General features: G+C 46.4%; 1 protein-coding gene across 1 annotated transcript in view; it reads left to right on the forward strand.

The window, feature by feature from the left end:
- Positions 1 to 24,416, forward strand: part of LOC130127116 (carbonic anhydrase-related protein 10-like) — a 203,030-nt gene that overhangs the window by 93,848 nt on the left and 84,766 nt on the right. The window contains exon 2 of the mRNA XM_056296689.1: positions 16,417 to 16,559. Within this exon, the coding sequence (XP_056152664.1) occupies positions 16,417 to 16,559 (143 nt within the window). The remainder of the gene's footprint in view (positions 1 to 16,416; positions 16,560 to 24,416) is intronic.

Genomic DNA, 24,416 nt, shown 5'->3' on the forward strand with positions numbered 1-24,416 from the left:
TCAAAGTCATCAATCCTGAATTTCAGCTTCAGATCCAAATCCTCTGCATTATTTTTCAAAATCATGAAACCTTGCCTCCTATGGGACACAACGTGTTTCAAGTGAGGAGACTGGCAACCGGAGGAGACCATTTTTATGGGGGACACTAGTTGTCCGTATCTTGCAAGCTCCTTCTCAAAAGCTGCATTTCTCATGAACGGGGGAGCATTGGAAATGGTGATTCTCTTGGCTGGGTTAACCAGCGGCAGAACGGGAGTCAACATGTCCCTAATCACCACACCACTTTCCACCACCTGGTTGACCTTATCAATACTGTCAATAAACATAACTACTGCACCGTTCATTCTGGACGCCGATTTGATGCTTCCATAGCCCACATGCTCACCTACCGCGAGGCAGCACTCCTCCACCGAGCATTTGACCACCGGAGCCACTTTAATCGCGTGCCGGCGTGTCAACTTTTCGAACGCCGTTCCTCCACCTCCCACAGCGGCCATATTGCCCCGCCGGGCCGGTGGCAGCGTTACCGAAAATAAAACTCCGCTTAAACCTACCACCGAGAAAAACGAACTAAAAACTAAACAACAACAAACCCACAGAAAGCACGTGAAAGGGACCAGACAAAAAAGTCCAAAATTCAGAAACTCACTCACACCGAAACAACACGCTGCTGCTCCGTACACTCACTCGCACTTCCGCTCAGAGAGAGAGGAGAGAGAGAGAGTGAGAGTGTGATATACCAGGTTTTATCCTAATGGGAACCAAGTGTCCCCATTAGTATAGAAAAACCTGAAACCACCTACCTTGTGGGGGCATTTTATGGGTCCCCATGAGGACAATGGTCTATTTTAGGGTTAGGGCTTGGGTTTAGGGTTAAGGTTAGCATTAGGTTAAGGTTAAGCATGTAGTTATGATGGATAAGGTTAGGGTTAAGGGCTAGGGAATGAATGTAGTCAATGAGGGGTCCCCACAAGTATAGACAGACATGCTGTGTGTGTGTGTGTGTGTGTGTGTGTGTGTGTGTGTGTGTGTGTGTGTGTGTGTGTGTGTGTACATACACACAGAGTGTTGTGATGCGTCTAGTGCAGCAGTGTGTAGTTGGAGGGAAGGTGCACGTGTTCTTCCAACCCGCTTGTGTCCTTCCTGCCCTTAGCTTGCTGCCGCTGGCTAGCCTTTGTGGCGAATAGGGAAGCATCCTAGCGTGTAAGCCTTCCCTTGCCAGTACATAGCCTCTCCTTCACCAAGACTCCTGCCAGGCCTCCCCGTGGCCACACATGGTAACTGGGGTCTTGCGGCCCCAGGCTAACTTGGCAGGGGATCTCGGAGCAGCAGTGGGCCCCAGAGATATGGTGTGCAGGCCCACCCTGGTGGACACACCCTGGCACCTATCAACCACTGCCCCGCTGCCTTGTGGGTGAGTCTGGAAGACATAAGGCTAAGGGAGCTTACCCCAACAGAAAAGCAAGCTGTGGCGGCACGCTTCGAGGCGGTTTCCGAAAAACTGGATTTCCGGCAGCCCCCTGCAGTTGTGTGGAGGTGCCGGTCGTCTAGGGATCCCCCTTGCCATCGGAACCATCTCCTCTACAATCAAGTCATGTGGCGTTGGGAGAAGCGCATCCCCCATGCCACTTTAAAAACCATCTCTGCGCAGGTATCTTCTGCTATCTGAGTCCTCAAAGGACCCACAAATAGAAGAAGATGGTCATCATCGGGCACGATGGACAACCAGCAAGCAAGTGTGTGTGTGTGTGTGTGTGTTTCTGCATGCTTGCTAACGCATACCGACTATGGCTGTGTAAGAAATGATCAGAGGATACTGGCAGCTCTCTCTGTCACTAGTGGGGAGCAAGAGGTTGCTAATATCAGAGACACCAGAGAGCAGCTGAGGCTTTCAGCTTTAATACCCTCCATCCCCTCATTAGTAGGGACAGTGTGTTTTTGAGTTTGTGTGTGTGTGTTTGTGTGAGAGAGTGTGTGTGTGTGTGTGAGAGAGAGAGAGAGAGAGAGAGAGAGAGAGAGAGAGAGAGAGAGAGAGAGAGAGAGAGAGAGAGAGAGAGAGAGAGAGAGAGAGAGAGGGCCATGTTGCAAGATGCTGTCACTTATCCCACGCTGTCACTCAGCTGTCTGTACACTCACAGACCCACATTCACTGGAGGACCGAGTAAAAGAAGACCTTCTTAACATTTCCCCTCTGAAATGAGTTGGGGGTGAGGGGTGGGAGGGGGGATGCATAGGGACTCTCATTGTCTGATTGCATTAAAGTCCCTTTTTGAGGCATGAAAGAGGACACAATGATTTATTTCTATTACAGAATCGTGTCAAGCTCTTGGCCAAGAGATTAGCGGTAATTCGCTTTTCTTTTTTTTTGCATAAAAGTCTTTTTGAAATTCAGCCTCACTCTTGCCATATGCATGACATAAGGGGTGGGGGTGGGGGGTAGATTCATTAGAATCGGCCGCACAATCGATAGCAACGTTTTTTTAAATGTCTTTGTCAATCAGCGGTCTTGACTGCCTTCTCGGGCTGTTGCCAGATGAAATGTGGTAAAACTCAACATCCTTTCAAGAACAGCGGGACGGCAAAAAGCCAACACAGAAGGCCAGACTGGCAACTTTTCTGTGGACAAGGTTTATCTGTAGGGACGGGACAAGATCCATTCGTCACTGAAATCGGTTTGAATGTGCTCAAGTGTTGTCGTCACTGACAGTCTCTCAAAGGAGAAGGTTCAGGCAGAAAAATGAGACAAAGCAAAAACACAAATACAAAATGAATGTTGAGTCATTGTAAGTCATAAGCCTCTGCATCCTGTTCACTAATTCTCTTTCCATCCTTGCTTCTCTCATTTGCTCTACATTTCGACCCCCGGGAGAGGAGTCAGTGCATTTGGTCCTGTTCACCATCATTTATCTTATTTGCACACACATAAGACTGCATAAAATCCAGATAATGAAAATAATAAGAGAAGTGTCAGCAGAGGTCAAGAAGCCACAGGCTTATACAACAGACCTCCCCTCAATTTAAGGAGAGAGGAAAAAGAAAAAGAAAAAAATCTAAGTTAACATAATTTAGGAAAATACAACGAATAATAGGTTAAAAACTAGTGTATGGCTGGACCACGACTACATTCCTTAAACGGCCGTTTCTGCATGAGTATGTTTAAAAAGCGACTGTTTTGACATCAGTTTCGTGAACAGCTGATGACGTAACAGAAAACTGTTCGCGTGATTCATTTTGAAAGAGTACCGACCAATGGGGCAACTCCAACTCGGCCAACCAACCAGTGGTGAAACTCACTCGCTCACTCGTTCACTCACTCAATCACTTACTCACTCGCTCACTCACTTGTTTGATAACTCGATTACTCACTCACTCACTCGTTCGCTCATTCACTTGCCCACTTATGCACTCGTTTACTCACTCATTCACTCACTCACTCACTCACTCGTTCACTTACTCACTCACTCGTTCACTCACTCACTTGTTTGATCACTCGTTTACTCACTCACTCATTCACTTGCTCACTCATGCACTCGTTTACTCACTCATTCACTCACTCTCTCACTCACTTGTTTGGTCACTCGTTTACTCACTCACTCACTCGTTCACTCACTCACTCACTTGTTTGATCACTCGTTTACTCACTCACTCGTTCATTCATTCACTTGCTCACTCGTGCACTCGTTTACACACTCATTCATTCACTCACTCACTCACTTGTTCACTTACTCACTCGCTCACTCACTTGTTTGATCACTCATTTACTCACTCACCCACTCGTTCACTTGCTCACTCATGCACTCGGGCACTCACTCACTCAGTCACTCGCTTGCTCGCTCACTTGTTCACTCACTCGTTCACTCACTTACCCACTCATTCACTTGCTCACTCGTTCACTCACTTGCTCGCTCGCTCACTTGTTCACTCACTCACTTACCCATTCATACACTCACTTGTTCACTCACTTGTTTGATCACTCGTTTACTCACCCACTCATTCACTTATTGACATGCTCACTTGCTCACTCATGCACTCGTTCACTCACTCACTCGCTCACTCACTTGTTTGATCACTCATTTACTCACTCACCCACTTGTTCACTCATTCACTTGCTCACTCATGCACTCATTCACTCACTCATTCACTCACTCGCTTGCTCGCTCGCTCACTCACTTGTTCACTCACTTACCCACTCATTCACTCATTCGCTTGCTCACTCGTTCACTCACTCATTCACTCTCTCACTTACTCATTCATTCGCTCGTTCGCTCACTTTTTTGATCACTCGTTTACTCACCCACTCATTCACTTGCTCACTCATGCACTCGTTCACTCACTCATTCACTCGCTCACTCACTTGTTCACTTACTCACTCGTTAACTCACTCACTCACTCATGGACAATCGCATGTGTAGGGCTGACCCCACTGTTGCGGTCCAACCAAAAAATAAATGACAACACGAAGCAGACAATATGAGCAGAAAAACTAACCAGTTATAGGACAACAATCCAGTAAAAAGCAAAGAAATACATGAACAACAATACAGGGAAAAAGAAGAAGAAAAAAAACCATCCTTCCTTGGCTGCAGAGGAGTGTCATCCACATAGGTAACTAGATATAGTGCTAAGGAGGAAATGACCACCACACATTTTCCCAGGGATGTGAAGCCACAGTAAAAGCCCACTGATATACTCGGATGTGCCAGACTCCCACCCTGACAGACCACAATAAAATGTAATGACATGGACCGAGGCCCATCATACCCCACTGAGATTGAAAAGGAGACTTAAAAACATGGGAAATTGAAATAAAAGCCAATACTCATTCAGTTCCACGGTACGCCTGGTAATGTTCCCATCTCTGGTGTGTTTCTATTCTTGTGCCATGCTTTGCCAGTATCAACCGTTTCAATAGGACCATCAAGCATTTTTCCCATTGTATATAGTTTTCCCCACAAAGCATCCTGCTATTTCTTGAAATGGCAGCTATCTGCAAAAAAAAAGAAAAGAAAGATTATCCTCTGGACGGACTGAAAAAGCCATGGGTGTTTTACCTTCAGGTAATTACTACAGATGTTTTCTACTTGTACCTGTCTCGAGTCACAATGTGGGCTGAATTAGCAGTGCAAATCACTTGAGGATAAACTTGTTTTTTTCCTTGAGTCACAAACTGCCTATCAGTCGAAGGTTGGGCATCCGAACAGAGTCTGGAGTTTGTCCTCGGAAATTAACACACGTACGAATATGGCTGACAGTCTGTCTGCTTCTATGGCTCGTTTTCCTGTTTTCTCTTCTCTCTCTCTGGTCTTGTCTTCATCCCCTCTCTGTCAGGGGGGATAAGACTCTGCATGTAAAACAACACTCCGATAAGAACCGGCGACTAATTTAGCTGGGAAAATGTGGTGGCAGATTGACAGCGGGGACGCATTTCGTTAATATTTGTCAGGTTCTTGTGGCCAGAGTGACGGTTTACTCGAAGGTGTCGTCTGGTAAAACGGCACCGCCACCGTACGTACCAACAACTTTGCATTCAGCATTGCTTATTTCCGTTAGTTGCAGGATTTAACGTTCACAGCAAATTATTCTTTTGACTCTTTCATGTCCAACGTCTCCGCACTCTTGGGAAGTCTGTGTCGATGCCTTTCTTTGTGCACCGGGAGCTCTAGTCAGTCATCTCTTGTGGTTCTCGTGTGGCTTTTTCCAACCTCATGATGTGCCTGTTTACAACACACCTGAGTTAGAAAGAGGATGAACTTGAACCCCTCCTCTCGCCTTCGTTCCTCACCTCCACGGTACTGCCAACCCCCCCACCCCCCCCCGGTTTCCCCCGCTCATACCCGTAGGGGTCTTGTGTTTGTTATTCCGCCCCCTGAGAGTGAAGGCCTCTGCTAGCTGCCAGGTTGTGTATCCCTGACCATTAACAACATGACAGGAAGGGTTAGCTTGATTGGCATGCTTATTGTTCTGTTGACTGGGCAGCGCTAATGAAGCCGGCGTGCTGCGCTAGGCCGGCAGGATTACCTCGGCGTCACAGCACAAGCACAAACAAGACCAAGTGTCACCAACCATATCCTGTATAGCTCCCTCCACCACACACGCATGCACACGCGCGCACACACACACACACACTTGCTTTTGGTGCACAAAATCACAGGGACATGAAAGTATGCATCGATACACACACAAAGATAGACCGTTGTAGTGATCACTGTCACAAACTGCAACATCTGAAATTCACACACAATCTCTTAAATTTCCCTTTTGCACCCACCCTCTCTCTCTCTCTCTCTCTCTCTCTCTCTCTCTCTCTCTCTCTCTCTCTCTCTCTCGCTCTCGCTCTCTGTCTCCATGTCACTCTCTCTTGCTCTCTCTCTCTTTCTCTGTCTGTCTGTCTCCATGTCATTCACTCTCTCTCTCCATGTCACTCTCTCTCTCTATCTCCATGTCACTCTCTCACTTACACACACACAAAGATGTCAAGTCTGTTTTTTGTTAAGTAATCTTGTTAAATTTGTTGTGCAATCACAGTCAGTCTGTCTCTCTCTCTCTCTCTCTCTCTCTCTCTCTCTCTCTCTCTCTCTCTCTCTCTCTCCATGACACTCTCTCACTTACACACACATACACACACACACAAGCACAAAAGGATGTCAGGTCTGTTTTTTGTTAAATTTGTCAAAAAAGTTTTTTGGAGACTTGTTTTAAATTCGAAATTCTCTCTCTCTCTCTCTCTCTCTCTCTCTCTCTCTCTCTCTCTCTCTCTCTCTCTCTCTCTCTCTCTCTCTCTCTCTCTCTCCATGGCACTCTCTCACTTACACACACACACACACACACACACGCACAGAAGTTCAGTCAGTCAACACGCGGGGCTTGAAAGGTGTGTGGCACGTGCGGTGGTTAGCCTGCCGTTAGTGGCGGCGTGGTGATTTACGGTCTGCTGCGCTAATGGTCGGTAGCGTGCGTGTGTTAGCCTCATTAGCGATAACGCTACACTTGATAAAAAGGGTCGATTGATGAGCTGAGCCTTTGGGCCACGTGCTTAAAGTCTTGACGGAAGCAGCGGGCCGACCTGTGTGTTAGCTAAACCCAGCGTAGCCTAACCAGCACGTGCATGTGTGAACCAGTGTTGCGTGTGTGTGTGTGTGTGTGTGTTGTTTTCCAGCAGCTATACATGTGATTGTTGTGTCAGAGACGTCGGGAATATACAGTGAAAACGTACAAAGGGGATGGGTTAGATTAGAGCGAGATGCCCGGCATGTGACATAGAACAAACGTCTTTTCTTAAGAGGAAGTGTGCTGTGAGTCTTTCCTTCACCGCAGAGCGGGAAGAGACAAATGCCTGTTTAATCCCCCATCTGTAAATAAGTGAAACGGGTGAAGAGAGGAGGGCCTGGACAGCGTTTCCTATTTAGAGCTGGCAGCAAATGATATAGTCTTTGGAGCTGCTTGTAGCCATTCATTATCATTAAGATGTTGTTTTCCATACCTGCTTAAGTAAGCACTTACCCCCAAGTTGCAGCGCCGCTTTGCATCAGCAAATCTTTACGAAGGCACTTTCCATACTTTCTTGGTGCCTGATCGAAGAACTTGATGTATAGACTGCATCTGGGTTCTGGAGACAGAAGAATAAAGAATAAAGATGTGACCGTCACTTAAGACTCTTTGTGCGTGTGTGTGTGTGTGTGTATGCATTTGAGTGTGCATATTTTGCTTTACATTTTCCCATTACCTCCTGTTTACCCTATAAAGGCTATCGCTTCTTCAGGTATGCAGCTCTTTATTTAAGGGAGCGCTCACCTAAAGCCAGCGCTTTAGTGGATGATTGACTGCTTGCATGTGTGTGTGTGTATATATATAGATTTGTGTATGTGTGTCTTCTTTATTTAAGTGTTTGCCTGTTTGCATTTGGGTTTCATTGGAATTTATATATTGGCTGCATATCGCAGGTCAGGAAGCAACACATCCAACTTTTCTATCAAAACCTTAAGGACCTCTTAATTGTTTCTGGCTAGCATGTTGAAGCCCAGAGCTTGGCTGGGGGCCCCTTCCCAGGTTAACCCTTCAGGGTGGGTTTCTGTCTATTCAAGTCATGTATTTTGATCCCAGCCGTTCATCTACTTCAACCAGAAAGTGTGTTTCTCCAGGCACTGGACTTAAGATTACATTGCTAGCGGCAAGATGTCTGTTTGAGGGGGTAATTAATGAAGGGCCTAATTGTACAGCGTGTATCTCCTCAGACCTCAGACCCAACCCTCACCTCAATCCTGAACTGGAATAAGTCCACTGGGATGACGTGTCATGCACTCCACACTTAGCCAAAGCTGCCAAGTAATTAGTCAGTGAAGACGGCGTCATACAGCCTTACTCTGAGGACCATCATTAACCATATACTACATCTAATAGTGTTGGATGTGCACTTAATTAGGCAGAAAAACAGACAGGTAAAGATGAACGGGTGATGAGCAGATGGAAAATAACAAGAAGGGACGAGATGATGGATGCAAGGATAATAAACTGGAGGGATTTACGGTGCTGCTCTATAGGTGTGTGGAGATGGCACTGTATAGGCATTTCAGATGTTTTTTTTCAGGAAATTTTTCTGCTTCTATATTGCCGTTCTGATTGAACCTGAAGTGGGCATGGCTTATGTATATTATAACTAGTTCTTTATACTATCAGGGGCGCTTAACGCGACCTAAAAATACATTTACAAGCCTCTTACTTTTTGTTAGCCTTGTGCTGAATTTAGTAGGTAGTATCAACGATTCCCCCCCCCCCCACTTTTTCCCCCCAATTGTTTCTGGCCAATTACCCCACTCTTCCGAGCCGTGCCGATCGCTGCTCCACCCCCTCTGCCGATCCGGGGAGGGCTGCAGACTACCACGTGCCTCCTCTGATACATGTGGAGTCACCAGCCTCTTCTTTTCACCTGACAGTGAGGAGTTTCACCAGGGGGACGTAGCGCGTGGGAGGATCACGCTATTCCCTCCACTTCCCCCTCCCCACCGAACAGACGCCCCGACTGGCCAGAGGAGGCACTAGTGCAGCGACCAGGACACATACCCACATCTAGCTTCCCACCCGCAGACACGGCCAATTGTGTCTGTAGGAATGCCCGACCAAGCCGGAGGTAACACAGGGATTCGAACTGGCGATCCCCATGTTGGTAGGCAACGGAAAGGACCGCTATGCTACCTTGACAGCCTAGTATTCATGATTTTTATTGAAATATTTTGCAAATGTTTGAAAAGCTTAATTTCAATAATGAACAAATAGCCTGCAGATTAACTATCTGAAACCCACCAATACAGCCCTGTGCCAAGGGGATGCTGAGTAATAATAATAATAATCATTACCTTTATATAGTGCTTTTCTAGACCCCCAAAGCGCTTCACATTGAAGGGGGTAACTCACTTCAACCACCACCAATGTGTAGCACCCACTTGATGGCTGATGCATATACATCCCCTGTGGTACATCCTCGTCCCTCGGGGTGTGAAAATGTCATACTTGTTAATATGTTAATGCAATCAAATCGTATTCTTATGTTATTTCTCCATTTTTCTGTCGTTCAGCTTCTCTGAACAAAAAACTGCTTCCTCTGACTAAAGAAGGCTGATAAAATTGATGCTTATCCTCTCTGGGGTTTCGGTAATCAACCATAGTAAGACCTTAGTAATGCTGCACTTATATAGGGATCAGTTATATCATGCACACAAACACACACACACACACACACACACACACACACACACACACACACACACACACACACACATTTCTATATCCATGTAGGCTTTTACTGTTGATGTGTCAGTCAGAAGACATGCAGAATTGGCTGTCTGTCAAGATAACAGATAACTATATCCAAATGAAAGGATGAATGGATGCAGCCATGAAGACTACAACATAGCTACTCTTTCCTGCACCAGTGAGGATGAGCCGCCTTGCAACGACACCCCGTTTGAAATTAACCCGTGGAGATGATGAGTGAAAGGGAATTGAGAAGTTAAGGGATGTAGACAGGAGGGAATTATGCTTGTGTGTGCAAGAAATTCAGTAGCATACTAGCTAAGTGACCCAGGAGTCACTGCCGTGAATCCGGATGTGCACGCGATCAAATCACATACTGTAGAAATCCCCATGTTGAACCTCATTCAAACACGCAAATAACGTCAATCAATTATAAGTAGAGAAGTAAAGAGATCAAATGAATACCCTAGCGGTGTCCGGGTAGCGTTCCGTTGCCTACCAACACGGGGATTGCCGGTTCGAATCCCTGTGTTACCTCCACCTTGGTCAGTCGTCCCTACAGACACAATTGACTGTGTCTGCGGCTGCGCCTCCTCTGGTTGGTTAGGGCGCCTGTTCAGGGGTGGAGGGGGAACTGGGGGGAGTAGCATGATTCTCCCACATGCTGGTGAAACTCCACACTGTCAGGTGAAAAGAAGCAGCTGGCGACTTCTACATGTATCGGAGGAGGCATGTGGTAGTCTGCAGCCCTCCCTGGATCAGCAGAGGGGGTGGAGCAGCGACCAGGACAGCTCGGAAGAGTGGTGTAGGGAGAAAAAAAATAAATGAATAGCCATATCCCTCTACCATGCTGCACAGGACCCTCAGATTAAACTCTACATATCACATTTAAATTATACTCAGACATACAATTTCAATAAATATATCATTTGTGCTTTATGAAATAATATATTCAGATTCAAACCCCAAGGACATAAATGGAAGAGAGTTATGCATTGCTGTTTTGTGTTTCCCACTCATATCCAATCAAATTTGTCATTTGCAATAGTTGAATTGCTTTCAGTGATCCCCATGTGAGGTCTAATAATGCACAATGGCAGAAGCCCAAAAATGCATTTGATAATGTGCAATTGCTTCTGTCACTGATGAAACGAAGGGAATGAAATGACAGGGCCGTGGAACGACAGCCCTCCACTGTCTGTTTGCCCTTTTCATTCACATAATGCATCCAGTATTGCCACCATCTGCAAAAGTCCACACCATATATCCCTGTCCACTTTTACTGCCTGCCAATAAGAAATGAAAGTGTCTCTAATGCTCGCCAGCGGACTAAGTGATATATATGAGTATTGCTACTATAGCGGGGCCTCTGTACTTTATTGACAGCGGTAGTTGTGCTTCTGTCAGCAATGAATGATATGCCCTGCCACTATAGTCACATTCAGGGATCCATCAACGGCTAATAATTATGTGTACATTTACAAGGGGCCAGATTTAATGGATCGATTTCCTCACACTCCAGTTCCCATTCTGGCCATGGATTTCTTGTCATTTCCATGAAGGGCCTTAGATTAGAAGAGGTCGCAGCTCTCTCTGGGTCTCTCTTCCTTCTGGGCCTGTCTCTTGTCTCCCTCATCCCCTCTCGCCATCTCTCCTTTTTCCAAATCTCTCACTGAAGATATTACTGCCCGATTCAATGCTGCCTTTACTAAGTGACGACTCAACAAATCTCTAATGTATTTTCGTTCCTTTTCACCTTTAGTTTCGTATCCCCACCAGGCTGTTTTGGTGGAGGGAGTAATTTGTCGTTGACAGCAGGGATACTGTGTTTGAAATGAACAGCATGTGTTGGCTGCCTTTAGTGGAATATGCCATTTGGACAGCTGGCTGCAATGTTAGAACATGTACTTTCATAGCCCATACCAGCCAGATATGCTTTATGAGAAATACAGGAACTTTGCACAAATTGCATAAGAATATACACAAGTGCCTGTTACCCTGAGCTTTTTCTGCTTCACATAACCCGTTATTTGACATTCCTGTTCTGTTGGGATATCTTTGTGGCTTGTTTAATCCCATGGACGTATTCAAATTCAGCAGTTGCTATTTCTCAACACATACAAAGGCCAGGAAGCGCTGGTTTCAATGCGTGCGTTTATAAATCAGGAATCAGGAACACTGTCATTTCATTTTATGTACGCAAGTACATGACATGAAACGAAATATCGTTTCCCCCAGCCCACAGCAGTGCAACACAAAGACAGAAACACATATCCAAAAACTACAAGAACTACAATAACACACACATCCAAACTTAAAAAAAAAAATCACTCTCCAAGACAGCGAACGCCAGGATGACTGTCGGAACTGCCGGTGTGCATGGGCTAGCAGTTAGCTTAGCCTGCCCCTCTTCCGCATCCTGTCAGCCCACCCTCGGTGTTTCCTCTTCGGGCGCAGCTCCACGCAGGGCTGTGGTCTTTGGGCCCACCGGACACAGCAGACCAGGCTCCCTCAGCCGGTCCAATGTAGCTCTCCCAGCCAGACACCTTCGACACAACTTCCTGCACTCCACACGATGACACTAAAAACACAGTCAACACTAGGCGAGGCTGCCTTCAGACCACCCCCGATGTTATCGGAACTGCCGGTACGCATGGGCTAGCAGTTAGCTTAGCCTACTCCAGTTCCGCATCCTGTCAGACTGCCCTCGGTGTTACCTCTTCAGGCTCAGCTCCAGGCAGGGCTGTGGTCCCTGGGCCCATAGAACACAGCAGACCGAGCTCTCCCAGCCGATCCAGCGCCAGCTCTCCCAGTCATCAAACGAAGACATAAACTTAGACGTAGATGTGGACAAACACACTGCATGGACGGTACTGGGTAAGGCCGCTGCAGACGTGAATTTGCGTCGCCAGCTTCCCACATCGGAAGCGGAAACCACACAAAAACACATTATAAGCACATTTTGTAAAAGTTGCCTTTTACTGTTTTACCGTGGTGGCATGGTGCAGTAGTTTGTAGATTGTCATTTGTTTTTCACTACTACTTATATTTAAAGAATGCTAAAGTACATTGTCAGTATATGTAATTCTCACGATCTATTATTCAATCATTTAAGGATTAAGTAGGGCCTAATTATTTCTAGTTGATTAGATGCATAATTGTGGTTTCAGAGATCATAAAATTACTAAAACTGATCTTGCATCCATGAACTGTATTGGCTCTGCTCGATATTATTTCATTTGAAAAATAGCTAAGCTTTAGGCAGCTATAAATAAAAAAAAAGAAACATGGAAAGAGTGTTTTCCCTGGTTGTGCGTTAAGAAGCTATTTACTGTTTTTACTGCTCTGTGTTAATTGTTCATTGCTGAGGAGGATATCATGTACTCAGTGTGTCGCGGGTTCAATTTGTGAACCAAATCCCATTCACAGCATTTGTAGCATCCCGTGGCTCCTTCCTGTTTTTCCTTTAGTTTGTAATAATTCAGTGACGAGAATTGTCCAAGTGAGAAATATGTATATACTGTAAGCCTTTTTTTTATGTAATCCATGCATTTTATATATGACATGAAATATAACAGTACTCCTACAGACTTATTCAACTCAATCTATTTTTTGCCCCTAAACTGCACAAAACATTCAGCATGACTCCTCTGTGATATGGAATTTATCTAGTATCAGTATGCCTTAAAGTTCACAGAATGCACTAAGTCTAGTCACTCATGTCAATTAAACTCATTTAAATCCGACCAATGATTTCAAGCTTAGCTAGCCAAAAGCTTTTTAAATTGTTTTGGCAGCTTTCAAAGCAATTATGAGAAAACAAAACTATGAACTCCGACAGCCAGATTAGCTGTACTTGTTATTAGATAAGCCCCCCCCCTTTTCCCCAATTGTATCTGTCCAGTCACCCCACTCTTCTGAACTGTCCCGGTTGCTGCTGCACCCCCTCTACCGATCTGGGGAGGGCCGCAGACTACCACATGCCTCCTCCGATACATGTGGAGTTGCCAGCCGCTTCTTTTCACCCGGCAGTGAGGAGTTTTGCCTGGGGGACGTAGCGCGTGGGAGGATCACACTATTCTCCCCACAGTTCCCCCTCCTCCCCGAACAGGCCCATGACTGACCAGAGGAGGCGCTAGTACAGCGACCAGGATACATATCCACATCCGGCTTCCCACCCGCAGACACAGGCAATTGTGTCTGAGGGGACGCTTGACCAAGCTGGAGACAACACGGGGATTCGAACCAGCGATCCCCGTGTTGGTAGGCAACGGAATAGGCTGTCACACTACCCGGTCACCATAGATAAGTTATTTTGATGGAACTTTTGCTGTGTGGTTATATACATTATGCCATTCATGCATACGTAAACTTGAAGGCCACGTCCCAGCAGGGCAGGGTGATGAAAATACTGCCGTGTGTTTCTTCTTTGCTAGGAAAGCTTAATCTTTGGTACGATTTAGTGCAAACTTTGCAAAGCATGTCTCTGAGTAACGCAGACCATCACCAGAGTTGTCAACTTGCTGAGTCTTAAACTTTGAACTGACGCTGTCGAACTGCCTGCCTCTTCTGTGATTCATTACAACATTTACATATTGGCAAATTATCCTTCAGTCTGTTAGAAATCCCTTAAAGTAGAATTTGCTTTGCACAATTCCAGTGACTTGTCTACGTGTAATACCCCTGTTCCTAAATGGAAATGCAGCTTTAGGCTATAGGAGATACTGCAGTGGAGCTGCCTCTTAGTCTCCTGGATTTTAGAGTGATAAGCCACGCTTCCCACTCTGAGCTGGAGATGAATTGTTGGCCCCCGGTAGCCAAGTCTTACATAAGGAAATGACTGGCTGAGATGCCTATCACTCCCACGGTGCTGACATTCTCTCACTGTGTCATCATGTCCTGTCAGCCTTACAGTGCATGCGTTAGCTGATTATCCCAGCCGATTATACATTGCTGAGAAAAGGACCATAGTTTTGTAGTATCTCCTCTCTTCAGCGAAAGATTGTGACTGAAATGCTAGAAGACGCCACAGATTAGTTCTGCTTACAGTGCTTGTGTTTTGGATATTGCCCTCGCATGCTTTCAGTTTGAGTCTGGCAATCTCAGCTGTCTCCAAGATAAGTAATGTTTGTGTAAAGGTGATGCTCAAGCCTGTAATGCTGATAAGCAGGCCCGTGCACAGAAATGGCTGGGTCCCTGAAAAGGTCCGGTGAATGCCCCCCCCCCGCCCCCGCCCCCTAATCTGCTTTCCTCATATCAACCGCATGCGCATGCTCTGAGAGAAACTTTGACTTGTTGTAAAGCATCTCCTAATGTCGACCTTTCTTTATTTGGCTGCCATCCTGACTGAGCATATCACCAAATTAGTCTAATTGCCAAACACACACACACACACACACACACACACACACACACACACACACACCATAATAGAACTCTTTGACACACTGAAACACACCATGGTCAACAAAGATCTGCTATACTTACATCACTCATTTTTCAGTAGAAATTTTTTTATCTTGCGGCTTCATCTTTGCCTCTTATTCAGCCATCCTCCTTGTCTTACTGGATGCAAAATACTTTATATTGTCTTTCAAGTCCATCTGATGGGGTGTCCAGGTGACGTGGCAGTCTATTCCGTTGCCTACCAACACGGGGATCCTGGTTCGGTCCCCCCGTGTTGCTTCCAGCTTGGTTGGGCATCCATGCGGACACGGTTGTGTCTGCGGGTGGGAGGCCGGATGTGGGTATGTGTGCTGGTCGCTGCACTAGCGCCTCCTCTGGTCGGTCGGGGCGCCTGTTCAGGAGGGAAGGAGACCTGGGGGAATAGCATAATCCTCCCATGCGCCACGTCCCGCTGGTGAAATTCCTCACTGTCAGGTGAAAAGAAACAGCTGGCGACTCCACATGTATTTGAGGAGACGTGGTAGTCTGCAGCCCTCCCTGGATTGACAGAGGGGGTGGAGCAGTGACCGGGATGGCTCGGAAGAGAGGGGTGGTTGGCCATATACAACTGAGGAGAAAGGGGGGGGGGGTCCATCTGTGTAGCCCGTTCACACTCAGTGGCAAGTATTGCCAATGTCATTGCTTATGTTTAGGATGAATGTGATTATTATTGCATTATTATTATTATTATTATTATTATTGACATGTAGGTCAGGTGAATCGGCCATATTAAATTGTCCCTAGGTGTGAATGTGTTGGCCCTGTGATGGACTGGCAGCCTGTCCAGGGTGTCTCCCCGCCTGCCACCTTCAGCATCCTGTGACCATGATTGGGATACGCAGCTTGGATAATGGATGGATGGATGGAGGATTATTGCTGGCCTCCATGGGCACCCCTAGCGGCTGGGCCCCTGAAAGTTTCCCCCCCTTATGGGTGGCCCTGCTGATGAGACATTTACAATTTATTCCAAAATGGAAAAGTAAGACCATGCTACTGTATTGAGCATGCAAGCAGCCAGTCTGAAGCGTTGTTGGGCGTTACACTCATCTGTGGCTTTTTCATGGACGTTAAGAAGTGGATGAGCCCCGGGTGTTATGTGATGTATCAGACTGTAGCAGAGGCAGACAAAAACAACAAATCCCACCGTTCCAAAATATTGCTATTTTGTTAGTGCGGATGCTGATCCTGTTGTATGTACCTCTGTCCTGTCTTTGTTTATTTCAGTGCCGTCCTTCTGGGGGCTGGTAAACTCTGCCTGGAACCTGTGCTCAGTTGGGAAGAGGCAGTCTCCTGTCAACATCGAGACCAGCCACATGATCTTTGACCCCTTCCTCACACCCATAAAGCTGAACACAGGTGGACGGAAGGTAAGGACATGCACGCACGCACGCACACACACACACACACACACACACACGCGCACACACACACGCACACATGCTGGTCCTTTTCTCTGATGAATGCTGCTGCTTTGTTTTTGATGGTTGCAACTTCAGTGTGTTTGGGCAACCTTACACAGTGGGGTCACTATTGTGTGTGTGTGTGTGTGTGTGTGTGTGTGTGTGTGTGTGTATGTGTGTATGTGTCATTTTACTGTACTCTTTTACAGTTCAGTGAGGGTTTTTGCTCTGTATCCCTGATCGATGCTTCTGTTGGCGGATTGCTAGGGTATTTGTGTGGCATGAACGATCTTCAACAGATACAATGCAAAACAATTCACCTGTTAAAAAAAAAATGGCATATCGGGTTTTGGGGCACCTGAAAAAATGTACTAGTCTGAAAGAAGAAAAAAAACCTTGACTCATGCTTAGGGTTGCAACAAACAATATAACATTATTCTGTAGCATTCAGGCAGACAAAACAACCATATGTTTTTGTGTGTTTGTTTGCTGGGGGGTTTTTTTGTGCCTTATTCTGTACCGTAGTTTGCTAAGGATAGTGTGTATCAAAACTCTGCCTCCATCCGGTGCCATATGACAACAACTAATTGGAATACTTTCCCAGATGGAGAGAAGGATGCATGTCTGAATTAATGCCATGATTAGATGATGAATATATGAGTATGTGTGGCGAGTCTCGGGCGAAGGGAGCGCCGAAAGGAGCGCACGTGCCTACGTATATTACCCCCCATGGCTCTAGAAGGGTTATCAATCCACTGCCACACACTTTAATTGCTACTAGGTTGTCCCAGAGAGAGACTGAGAGGGTTCCCGTTTCATTTCGTTAGTATAATCAGGGGCCGATGTTCAAGCACTAAAGGGAAATTCAGTATTTGTTTTTTTACAACTGGAGTTTTATTTTCGTAGTTTGTCGCCGTCGTGCATATCCGTTTATGAAATTTTACTCATCGGCCTCATTTTGGAGATTATGAAAACAGGACCTCTGCTGGATACGGCTTTACAACAGCATATTATATGCGTGGCAACCATGATTGTGAGCCTTAACTCTGTCCTTGGAGGGGAAAAAATGGTGTCTAAGTTAAACAGTGTAGATGATTTTCCATCGTCTGTCACTTCATTGGACTGACTGGGTAGTTAGTTGATGAGTACTAACTGTAGGCTGGCCATTCTTTTTTCTTTTTTGGGGGGGGGGATTCCCCCTTCTTCTCCCCAATTGTACTTGGCTAATTACCCTATTTTCCTAGCCGTCCCAGTCGCTGCTCCACCCCCCTCTGCCGATCCAGGGAGGGCTGCAGACTACCACATGCCTCCTCCGATACATGTGGAGTCACCAGACGCTACTTTTCACCTGACAGTGAGAAGTTTCACCAGGGGGATGTAGCACATGTGAGGATCACATTATTCCCCCCAGTTCCCCCTCCCCGCTGAACAGGTGCCCCGGCCGACCAGAGGAGGCGCTAGTGCAGCGACCAGGACACATACCCACATTAGGCTTCCCACCCGCAGACATGGCCAATTCTGTCTTTAGGGATGCCCAACCAAGCCGGAGGTAACACGGGGATTCGAACCGGCGATCCCCGTGTTGGTAGGCAACGGAATAGGCCACCATGCCACCCGGACGCCCCCCTTTGCTGGTCATTCTTGCGGTTTGTACCGGGAGGTAGCTCTGCCTGACATGGTTTGAGATGGGACCTCAGACTCAAACCAGGCCGAGTCATGCAGTAGTTCAAGAGCTGGAAAGGCCTTTACTCGGCAATATCGATGAGAATACAAAATAAGGCAAAACAAACAAAACCAGCACTTACAATTAGGCAAGGTAAATAGCTGTGAGCAGGGCTATGCATACATGACAATAGCGACTAGATAATCTGGCCAGGAGGCAATAAAAGAGCAAGCTTAAATATGTTGCAGTGAATAATCCTGAAAGGGAAGAAGTGAGGGATAGTTAGAGGTGCAGGACAAGGATTAGCCAGGAGGAAGAGGTTGTGATGGACCATCAGTAATATTGGACATTTTGGGTGGTAAGCTTTAACTTAAACTTTTATTTTCACTTCCAAATATGCCATTTAGATAATTAGGTTAAATTGGACTTGTTGAAACATGTCTGTTGCTTGTGTTTGGTTGCCCCATCAACACACTGTTGAGTCCAGCAGTGGTCCCACATCCAAAATCACCTCAATGCAAGTGAGTAAACTAATATTATAACTGCTATGCATGAATGCAAAAACTAAGAAATAAGACCCAGGCTGTAAAAAAAAAAACCCAAAACAAACAACAACCAAACAACAAAACCCTGAACTTGCCTGTAAGGAATCACATTTGGTGCAATAAGTTTTGCTACAAAGAGAATTTTAAACACACTTGTTTGGTTTCTGCTTGTTTGGCTGGCAGACATTTTTCTGGACGACATCCAAACAAACCAAGCTGCAACTTCCTCATTTATCACCCAGAAAGTTTTCACTATCCAAAACCCATTTTCTACGCTCTCTGTCTCTCTCTCGCCCCCCCCCCTCTCTTCTCTCTCTCTCGGCAATGGCCTAAATGTAATCTGTTGTGTCTCCATCTCTCTGAGCACCTGAGCTGTCAACCAGCAAACACGAAGTTGGCTTCACCTTGTCAGTGCTGATTCATCCCAGCTCTGTCTCTGGCAGTTTGGCAGTCAGTCAGCCTTGGCCAAACATGCAACAGAGACCAGTAAAGAGCTTCCACTCCACTTGGTAGACCTCAGCTCAGTACACCTTAACACAGACAACCTACGCTCACTCTCTGTCTGGGCGAAAACCAAAGAGAAAAGGTGGCCATCCCCGCACAGATGGTTGGAGGACTACTCAAGGGAACAAATTAGAGAAAGAGGAAGGGAATCATAGAGGGAGTGGAGTGAAGGAAGAAAAGGGGTAGGGTACCCTTGTCATGTTTTTGCGCCCCCCCCCCCCATGCTGACTTGTATGGTGGGCTAATGAATAGATAAAGGAAATTAAATTGATCTCTGAATAGAAATATTAATTAATGAAGGGGAGGCATGCATCAAGGTTATGTGTGCAGGATTGAAGAAATTGCAGCTATTAAAATGTTGCCATTAATTGAATATTTACTCTGCCATGGATGAGCTGCAATTACTTGAGGAGATTTTAATGACTCGAATCACTTTTGCGCTGGGGAGGTGAAAAACAGTGGGTGATTTTGGAGTCCTTATGCTGCTCTCCAAGAACTGGATTTCGTTTTCCTTTTTTTTGTTGCAAAGTTCATGAATATTGCCTATGAAATCGGATTACACCTCTTTTGTCTTCTCATGGTTTCATTTTTGTCAAGCACATTCATGGGAAACCATAAGTGCTGGGAACTCGGTAGCGTTCCTCACTTTTGGGACACGGCGTTCTCTCCTTCTTTTGTTCCTGCGCTTTTCAAAGTCAGACTTAACGAAAGCAATAAGCAGCAAAACACTGAAATCAACGCCGTCAGTGCCAGGTGGCTTATTCAGAGAGCATGCGTATAGTAATGTTGTACAGTGGCGCTGTAATGGTGTACAGTGGAGCTAATATTCAGAGGTCAGAAAAAGTTTGGAGTTTGTAAAGCTTTTAATCATATTTAGGATACTAAACAAGCCCCAGACACCTTTGTCTCAGATCTGCGGCACCTCCCCGGCACAAGACATTTTTGTACTCCTGTTATCTTTGGCTTATTTTCCTGTTTATGAAAGTTACCATCCTGTCTTGTGGCAAGTCTGCTAAACCAGATGGGGTGATGGGAAAAGAAACGGCAGCAGGGAGTGAAACTCACTGGCAGGTTGACGGGCGAGCATGCAAGTGTGTGTGTGTGTGCGCATGTGTGTGCATGTGTGGCTCAGTGTGCAGATCACTGGCGGCCCTCAATCAGTCTAATTACAGGGAATGTTTGGGAAAAAAAAAACAAACAGCATGCACTTGGAGAGCAGCTGTAGTTTCATTCTGGAGGGGACTGAAATCTCCAGCATGCCCTGCCAAGGCCAATGAGCCAACCAATCACATTGTCAGTCAGAGTCAGCCAGTCAGCAAGCGCTCTCTGTACAGAAATTTAATATCCTGTGTTTGATACTGTCTGTTTGATATCACCTACAGTTCACAGGTGCGTGTCTGGAAAGTCGTTTGCAGACAGGCGATGGTTCTGCTGTTACGAGGTTGGGTTCTGTCCAGGTCGGCTCCATGTAGATGTCTGCAGATTACTGGGGATACACGTGGTTCTGTGACCACAGATCACATTTTTGGTTGTGTTTTTGTAGAAACTGGTGCATTTGTAAGCCTGTGCTGCAGGTTTATAACATTTTCCCATTTGCCACTGTCACTATGTCCAGGCTCCTTTCAGTTTCCAGAATGTGGTGTTGTTTGTATATTAGAATAGTGGTGCTCATTGCACAGATAATAATTTCCATTCAGCACACATCTGAATTTTTTTTTTTTTAATTAGCAATGAATTAGAGAATCCTTAAAGATTGACTGCATGGGTGTCTGGGTGCCGTGGCGGTCTATCTGGTTGCCTACCAACACTGGGATCGCCGGTTTGAATCCCCATGTTACCTCCGGCTTGGTCGGGCATCCCCATGGACACAATTGACCATTCGCTAAGCCCCCCCCCCCCCAGTTACTGTTGCTAAGTCCGTCAAGCTTTAACATTATTTTACAGTTAATAAAAGTAATAACTTACCTTGGAGCAGACAAAGCTGTGCTTGTTGATCTTGGAGGGGTTCAACTGGATTTGAGGACGTCCACATTGCTTTATCCACAGCCTACACTTTTCAGGGTTTGATTTTGGTTTTGGAAAGGGAAAAAAATGTACATCTCCTTCCAACCTCTCCGGGTAACGAGTGTCACTGTTACAAGTGCTCCAGGCACAATGTTTAACCATAACTAGCTAAAAGTCCACAAAACCAGCTTGAAAATGAAGAAAATCAGAAATTTTTGCGTGGGAGTCAACGGAGCGCCGCCGTGAAAGTGTCAGACCGCTGTCCTATGCTGCACTGTGACTGGCCAGTCTGCGTTTAGGGGCGTGGCTTAGCGGAGGGTCAATAGGCTGTGTCTGCGGGTGGGAAGCCGGATGTGGGTATGTGTCCTGGTCGCTGCACTAGTGCCTCCTCTGGTCGGTCAGGGCGCCTGTTGGGGGGGGGGGACTAGGGGGAATAGCGTGATCCTCCCATGTGCTACGTCCCCCTGGTGAAACTCCTCACTGTCAGGTGAAAAGAAGCAGCTGGCGACTCCACATGTATCAGAGGAGGCATGTGGTAGTTTGCAGCCCTCCCTGAAGCGGTTGAGGGGGTGGAGAACCAGGAAGGCTTGGAAGAGTGGGGTAATTGGCCGGGTGCAATGGGGGGGGGGGGGAAGATTAACTGCACACCTAGATACATTTTTGAATGAAAAGCTGAAATTCACGGATGAGAGCGGATGGATGAAACATCAGTGGAGATTCATTTCATTATTTAGGTAGTAAAATATCTATCCAGGAGAGGTTTAAATTTATCTACTGAATGTTAGTTTTCAGTTTGAAGATGTTTCGCCATTCATCCAAATAGCTTCTTTTCTTCCGTTCTGATGCTGGGTAGAGTAAACTCTCTTTATCCTCATGGTAGCACCACGCCTCTTTTTGAAAGAGGACCTGGGTGGGAACAGCCGTTCAGAGCATGCATTCTTGCGGCATGCCCTGAACATGACGTCACTCACCTGGGCCACCTCTACGCCGTGCCACCATGTGCAAATTCCTGTTTGTAGCAGCCTCACCCAATACCATCCATGCAGTGTCTTTGTCCACGTCTGTCCACGTCTTTGTTTGATGGCTTGGAGAGCTGGTGCTGGATCGGCTGGGAGAAATTGGTCTGCTGTGTCCTGTGGGCCCAGGGACCATGGTCCTGCCTGGAGCTGCGCCTGAGGAGGAAGAACCGAGGGCAGTCTGATGGGACGCGGAAGCAGGGCAGGCTGGGCTGGCTGCTAGCCCATGAGGACCGGCAGTTCTGATGGCACCGGGCGCTTTCTGGTGGTGGCCTTGCCTGGCATTGACGGTGTTTTTAGTGTTGTTCTGTGGAGTGCGGGGAGGTGTGTCGAAGGTGTCTGGCTGGGAGAGCTGGCGTTTGATTGGCTGAGGGAGCCTGGTCTGCTGCATCCTGTGGGCCCAGGGACCACAGCCCTGCCTGAAGCTGCACCCAAGGAGGAAATACCGAGGGTGGTCTGACAGGATTCGGAAGCGAGGCAGGCTAAGCTAGCCAGACATCATTCCGACTAGCCCATGCAGACTGGCAGTTCCGACATCATCCTGGCGTTCATTCTCTTGGACAGTAAATTTTTTTTTGGTAGTTTGATATGTGTGTTCTTGTAGTTTCTAGATATGTGTTTTTGACATTGTGTTGCACTGCTGTGGGCTGGGGGAAACGATATTTTGTTTCATTTGATGGGCGCAAGTACATGAAATGAAATGACAAAGTGTTCCTGATTCCTGATTCTACGGCCCAGAGAGGTGACCCAGGCAGCGTGATGAGCAGTGGACAGACGCCATAACCATACACCCCCGTTTAGAGAGGGTTGTTCCGGTTTAACATATATGGCCTCTTTGACTCCCCTTTTAAACCATCCGTCCTCCCTGTGTTGAATGTGTACATCCTGCTCCTCAAAACCGTGGTTCTTTTCTTGTATGTGAGCGCAAACCACTGAGTCCTGTCCCGGGTGGTTTGCTGTCCTGTGCTGTGACATGTGTTTGTGTAGTGGCTGCTGGGTCTGTGTACAAATTAGTGCACCGCTCACCACACTTTACCGTCTAGACCACATTGCAGCGTGTTTGTTTTGGTATGCAGTCCTCCGGGTGGACTGGGTGTTGTCTCAGCGGGTTGCCAAATTTGAAATTCACAGCGATGTTGTGTTCGCCGCAGATTCTGTTCAAACCCCTGCCACATATGGAATAACAATATGGTTGCGTCTGAGGCTGGTGTCCTCGTTGTTTGCTGTTTTTCTGGATGTAATCTCAACGTTCCTGTGCAAATATGATAATGTCCGCATTTCCTGTATTAAATCTGGCGGTATCGCACCCCTGCTGGTTGAAACGCTTTACCCAGTCCCGAATGCTCAGCGTTTCAAGTATTTTTATTCAGAGACACATCACATATGCAAAAAAAAGAAAAGAAAAAAGTATTAATGTTGTTTACAACTCTGACTGATCGGAAAAAGTCTGATCCCAACCAACCGTACCACCTCTTCTTGCCTGGGCCTATTGAATAGCACCCCCCCAAACAAAATCCTATTTCTGAGCTTTTTTCAAATATGAGAGATATGTATAATTTCAATTTACCCCATTAATGCCACTGAACCTAGAATTTTTTTTTTAAATTTTAAACACCTCAGGGTTAATCTCAAAAACCAGTCAGAAAGTTTACTGATGCACGCTTGAGAGTCAAAGCCCCGACCACCCCAAGTCTCTTCAAACACTCACAGATGTTTCTGGAAAAAGTGAGAATGCATTACGCGCACATAAACATCCGATTACGCAAATGGCAGATTCAAATTAATTAGACACAAGTTTTGGGTCGGCCGAACGTGCCGGGCTTGTCACACTACAAAGTAAGCAGACTGGAGTATGAATATCACCAGAAACTGCAATTACAGCCGTCTGAGTGAAGCCTTGCACTCACTTCTCATGGCGGGCGGCTGCTTTAATTGCTTAGATGATACAGGGGGCCTTGAAGCCAGGGGATCCCTTTCATGTCTCCGGTCTACAGATAGCTGGATGTGTAACACAGACATCGAACCTGGATCCATGACATATCCATCTGCGGGCCTGAATCTCAATTAGGTACCACAGAACAGAGGAGAAGGA

Source organism: Lampris incognitus, chromosome 17, assembly GCF_029633865.1.
Source record: "Lampris incognitus isolate fLamInc1 chromosome 17, fLamInc1.hap2, whole genome shotgun sequence".
In the NCBI taxonomy this organism is placed as follows: Eukaryota; Metazoa; Chordata; class Actinopteri; order Lampriformes; family Lampridae; genus Lampris; species Lampris incognitus.